Here is a 6,000-nt window from a genome sequence, read left to right as displayed (position 1 = left end):
AGAAGGAAAAAGAAGAAGGAAAAAGAAGAAAACAACAGGATACATAATTGACATATGATAAAATACAACTCTTTTTGATAGAGTAAACCTGAGTGAATGATTATTCATATATATTATAAAGACTTAAGACATCCTGATTAGCAATTATAACCTTTTCCAGTACAAAAAAAAAAAAAAAAAAAAAAAAAAAAATTAAACAAATATGGCACCAAATTACAGCTGAGACCTGTTGTCTAAATGCCTAACAGAAATCTTGTTTTCAACCTATTTTAGTACCAGAGAAATTTGTGAAGTACATTAGGGCTGCTCTCCCCCCCCTCCCCCCTCCCCCCTCCCCCCTCCCCCCTCCCAGACTACGCGATATTCATGAGATTCAAAAGGATGGAAGGAGGATGTGCGTAGTTGATACAGTATGGCGGTAACACTAAAAATGCAGGCCAAGGATGCGGTAAATGTTGTTGTATATTAACTTCAAAATTGTTTTAACAGCATGGCACATATATATGTATATATTCTTGGCATATTGAGGCTAATCACTCTTCTTTTCACAGAAAAATGTTATTTAAGCAGTTTTTTTGGAGAACATTTGCATCAGTTTTTCAATGCTTCACTGTCTTTTATACTACAACATTGTTTGATATCATGAAATTGTTTGATGATATAGTGCTTTCTTAACTACCAAACCACAAAACAGGTAATTTGCCTTACCTAGTTCAGTTTCAATTCAATGTGAAGTTTTCATCTTTTGCTTTTCAGTGTTTTTCAACAAAACGTTGAAGAAAACAAATTTGTATCAAGTCCTCCACTACAACTTGCATGGTTATCCAGAGCGAGTAAAACCCAACCCTTATATTCCCAGTAGTACTTCCAAACTTTTGAGGGGGAAAAAAATTACCCATGGGGTAAAAAATTTAACTCAGGAAGCTGTTTTTAAGTGGAATTTTCGTTGACCACAACAAGTCCGAATTTGATTTCGTAGGGTTTTTTTTGCATTATAATGTATTAGATCTAAACTAAACGGCCAGTATGCGAGATACGATTTCTATCGGTCTTAGTAATCAGGATGCCTTTCCTTCAACGGAGAAAATAATGATGATGATGATAACAATAATATTAATTATAATATTAATAGTAAAATATGGATAATAATTACAACAAAAAAACTGACATGTTATTTGGCATACTGTTTCTGGATCGCCACAAAAGCCTCCTTATCCAGGAGCTATCAGTCCCACCTTCATCTGGGTTTAAACTAAAACACTTGGCAAATAGTTTTTATTTATATACAGAACCTCTCATATACAATCGTTTCTCCATATACACTCACTATATATGCTATATACATAAAAAAAAAACATCATATGAACATACTGCATGATGGGTAGAAAAATTGGAAGGAACACATTTAGGAAAAAAACAGATGTCGTTCTTGACATAAACAAATATTCTGTTTGTGCTGTTTCGCTTTTCTAATTTTTTGTTCCAAGACAATAATAGTAATCATAATAATAATTATTACTATAATAAAATTATAATAATAGAATCAAAACTTTGAAATCAAAAAGAAAAATATATATATATAACAGAAAACAAAACTTTTCTGATAACTTGTGGTAATAGTAATAATAATAATAATAATAATAGTAATAAATATATATACTCAGTCTTATCTCATTGTGTACAGGAACCTGTACATCAAAAATACAAAATAGAACTCTAAAAAATAGATTAAAAAGTTAGTCTCTTGATGCTAGCACCAGACTTCAAAACTTCACTTATTCTTACATCTCTTATCTCTTCTTGCCCCACAACCCTCCCCTCCCCCCCCCCGGCACCTTTATGGAGACAGCACTTGTTTGTGGCTGGTATTTCCTTACATCCCCTTAGCTCTACATCTACAGAATTGCAAAGTGATTAACAAGGACAATGACCCGCAAAAAGAACAATTTATACATAGTTTTTGGAGGTAAAAACCAGGAAAAATACTCCTAAAAGTTCATTTCCCTATGAAAAGCAACCTTTCAATCAAGTCATATATTAATGACAATTTCTTGCCTTTCAAAAAAGAGTAAAAAATGACGAAAATAAAAATTATTGCATATTTAAGTAAAATGTGCATAATTTAAATCTGTGGAACATGTAAATCAGTCCATGGACGGAAAATGATCAAGTTGAGCTCTGAGTAAGTATTGTTACTTGACACAGAAAATCGGACGGTTATAATGTAACGTTACTGTAATAAGAGAATCCCACCAGATATGAATACATCAAAATGCATTGAAAACACTAGTTGCAAAGATCACTTCCATGAAGGATTTACTTTTATCATATTACAAAACTAATGTGCTATCCAAAAATGTACCAAAGCAGAATTCCAATCAAGATAGTCTTGTATCTGATGGAATTGATTAACTTTCAATCAAAATTTATTATTCGTACATGAAACTTGTTTCATTATATAAAAATCATTTTAGTCAGTCAGACTGTTTACAAAGTTTGTCTGACAAATGACGGTTGAAGTTTGTTACTGTCAAATGTGTTGAATACCAGGAAATATACAAACTGGGAAGCACAACAGACTGTGAGTCCATCCTAAAAGTTAACCCTAGGCTAAAAACCCGCATATGATCAATGTGTTAGGCAACCTTAACAACAGAAGAGAAACTGTACTATGAGAATACTGTATTTCATAAATAGATAATGCATTGCATTCGTAAGTTAGAACTATTTTCCTGAAATTTCCCACCGTGCGATATCCACTGGAGATGGAACTGTCTTGTGATGAAATCACCTTTGACCTCCTCCCACCTGACCCTACATGGCAGTGTTTAGGCATCTTTCTGAGCAGTGACAACAGTCGTCTAGCTCGATACATTATCTCAAACATGAATACTTTCATAGCAAGTGTGATATAAATCCCTTGATTAAGCAGGTAATGAGAAGAGACATTTTTGTATTTGAAGACATTTATATTAAGCAGGTAATGAGAAGATACAAGTTTGTATTTTGAAGACATTTATATTAAGCAGATAATGAGAAGAGACATGTTTGTATTTGAAGACATTTAGATTAAGCAGGTAATGAGAAGAGACATGTTTGTATTTTGAAGACATTTAGATTAAGCAGATAATGAGAAGAGACATGTTTGTATTTGAAGACATTAAGATTAAGCAGGTAATGAGAAGAGACATGTTTGTATCTGAAGACATCCTAAGGACACCGGTGGTCCAAGAAGTCTTCTCCTGAGGCTTTCTGGTTATACGACTGTCATCTCCAGTCTTGTTTATGATGAAAACTTTTAAGGCACTTCTAAGGCACTTCATTCTGCAAGAAACAGGTAAAGGACCTCGCCAATCTGAAGAGACAGAAAATCCATCACACAAAATTTATTTGAAATTCTAGGGAGAGAAACAACACAGAAACGTTGCAAGTATTCATTCCTTACTTGCATTCAAAATCAAAAATTTTTCATGTTAAGGGACCAGAGAGTACCTAACACTGTTCCAACATTGCGCAGAAGATAAAGCATGTGAACTTAAACACACACCCTGCATGTGACGTCTCCCAACAGTTTTCCAGATGTAAAACCCAAACACTTTTTTTTCTAGACTTGACAAGATGACCATCATTTTCATTACGTTTACACTTTAGAGCCTGACTGCAGGTCAATGTAAACCCTCTACAAGCCACGTACATATATATATATATATATATATGTAATTGATGACTCACCTCTTTCAAACGGCCGTGTCGGAGCTATCCTCGCCCCCTCCCTTATCCTTGATCTGTGGCAAATCTTTGGCGTCTCCCCAATCCTTGTCCCATCTCCTCCTGTGTCGACGGGGGTGTTCGGCCGTCGTGCAGGCCACCCCGTGGATGATGGAGACCCTGGCCGTGGCCGTCACCGTGGTGACGTGCCTGGACAGCTGCGGTGAATCGCACGGTGAGGAAGAGGACGAGGACGTTATGTTGACTTGATGAGGAATGTGTGGATGTGCAAATGAGTTGTGGTGTCTGGGCGGCCGTGTCCTGTGCGGTTGTCTCGGTCTTCTGGGACCAGCTGCGGGGTGTCTCATCCGATCGTAGTCCTGATAGACGAAAGACGAATAGTAACATATTCTGCTTACATTTGACCTGTGTCCATATAACGTTAAACATTTCATTTCTAAAAATCATCCCTCAATCATGTCCTCCCTCCTCTCCCCCCCTTCCCCGCCTCATCTCAAAGGAGGGTGACCATACAACAAAAGAGAAATATGAAGCGTTGCCCGAGACTAGGTTTATTCTGAATTCAAACTTATCTGTGACATCCAGCACAAGGTTTTGGCATTCTACAAATGGTGTCTAACAAAGTTGGCGCCACATGTTCATACTTCTGGATACAAGATTCAAACGAGCCTTAACGAGCACCCAAATGGCATCAAGAGTGATTACCTCGTTAACTGAAGACATGTTACATCTTGTCGTCTCGACCAGAAGCTCTGGCGGATGGACCTCGATGTGATCGTTACCGCAGGCCTGCTCGTGAAGAGGGGACCGAGACTCCCAGGCTTGGTGTGACCTGCGACCCATGTGATCCATCCTCACGGAACGTCCCAAGGGAGGCGTGGGTGGTGGGGTTGGAGTACGGAGGCGGTTCCCATTGTCAGGTGAGATAACCTGTCACCGAAGAACAAGATATATGGTAAAACACAAGAACAAGTAGGCGTGAACCTTCACTGATCAGCAGGAAGACATTGCTTGACAGTCAAAAGGAATTCAAAAGGGACTTCTGAGACCATCTACACCATGCCCCCCCCCACCACTATTTTCAGTCTTCTACTCCTTTCCTCCACCTCACCTACCCCCAGTCTTTTGTCCGTATTTTCAAAGGATTCAGAACATAGAACTTAGGGCAAAGCCTTTACAAAAACTTGAAAAATTTGAATTTCAAAATGTTCATATTCTGAACAGTACCGCATAAATATCCCCTGAATGTTTACTTCCTACAGGTTAAGTATAGTTTGTAATTCGTTTGTAACATACCTCGCCAGGGGGTCCAAAGAGGACCAGAAGAACAGGTAGTAAAACAAGACCGTTGAGGAGTCCCAGTATTATAAGAGCTGAGAACACATAGAAAAAGTAACTGTGGAAAGAAAAACAGAGAGATACAAAATTTAACACTACTTCCAATAACACTACTTTACAATAACACTACCTTACAATAACACTCCTTACAATAACACTACTTTACAATAACACTACCTTACAATAACACTCCCTTACAATAACACTCCTTACAATAACACTCCCTACAATAACACTCCCTTACAATAACACTACTTACAACAACACTCCCTTACAATAACACTCCTTACAATGACACTACTTCCAATAACACTACTTCCAATAACACTACCTTCCAATAACACTACCTTACAATAACACTCCTTACAATAACACTCCTTACAATAACACTCCTTACAATAACACTCCCTACAATAACACTCCCTTACAATAACACTACTTACAACAACACTCCCTTACAATAACACTCCTTACAATGACACTACTTCCAATAACACTACTTTACAACAACACTCCCTTACAATAACACTACCTTACAATAACATGACTTACAATAACACTCCCAACAATAACACAACTTATAATAACACTCCTTACAATGACACTACCTACAATAACACTCCTTACAATAACACTACCTACAATAACACTCCTTACAATAACATTCCTTACGATAACACTACTGCCAATTACACTCCTTACAATAACGCAGTACCATAACACTACCTACATTAACACTCCATACAATAACACTACCTATAATAACACTCCTTACCATTACATTCCTTACATAACACTATTCCGTTACTTTCAATCATACAGGAATACCGTGCATGAACAGCAAACCTTCACTTCTCTTGGCATGATCACTAAGATAAGCAAAGCTAACATTCGTCGTTTTCACACAGATGTGTAGATCAAACACAAGGTGAT

The 6,000-nt window shown here is 37.2% G+C and overlaps 1 protein-coding gene across 2 annotated transcripts in view; it reads right to left on the bottom strand.

Annotated features, from left to right (window-relative positions):
• Window positions 1-979: 979 nt before the first annotated feature.
• Window positions 980-6,000, bottom strand: part of LOC139974132 (protein patched homolog 1-like) — a 100,204-nt gene continuing 95,183 nt past the window's right edge. For both annotated transcript variants that reach the window (XM_071981073.1, XM_071981080.1), the window contains exons 22-25: window positions 5,026-5,125; window positions 4,435-4,659; window positions 3,733-4,088; window positions 980-3,355 (exon numbers count right to left, since the gene is read on the bottom strand). In XM_071981073.1, coding sequence (XP_071837174.1) covers window positions 3,738-4,088; window positions 4,435-4,659; window positions 5,026-5,125 — 676 coding nt within the window. In that variant the 3' untranslated portion in view covers window positions 980-3,355; window positions 3,733-3,737. The remainder of the gene's footprint in view (window positions 3,356-3,732; window positions 4,089-4,434; window positions 4,660-5,025; window positions 5,126-6,000) is intronic.

Source organism: Apostichopus japonicus, chromosome 2, assembly GCF_037975245.1.
Source record: "Apostichopus japonicus isolate 1M-3 chromosome 2, ASM3797524v1, whole genome shotgun sequence".
In the NCBI taxonomy this organism is placed as follows: Eukaryota; Metazoa; Echinodermata; class Holothuroidea; order Aspidochirotida; family Stichopodidae; genus Apostichopus; species Apostichopus japonicus.
The sequence above is the reverse complement of the archived record's forward strand: the minus strand, read 5'-3'. Positions and strand labels throughout refer to the sequence as shown.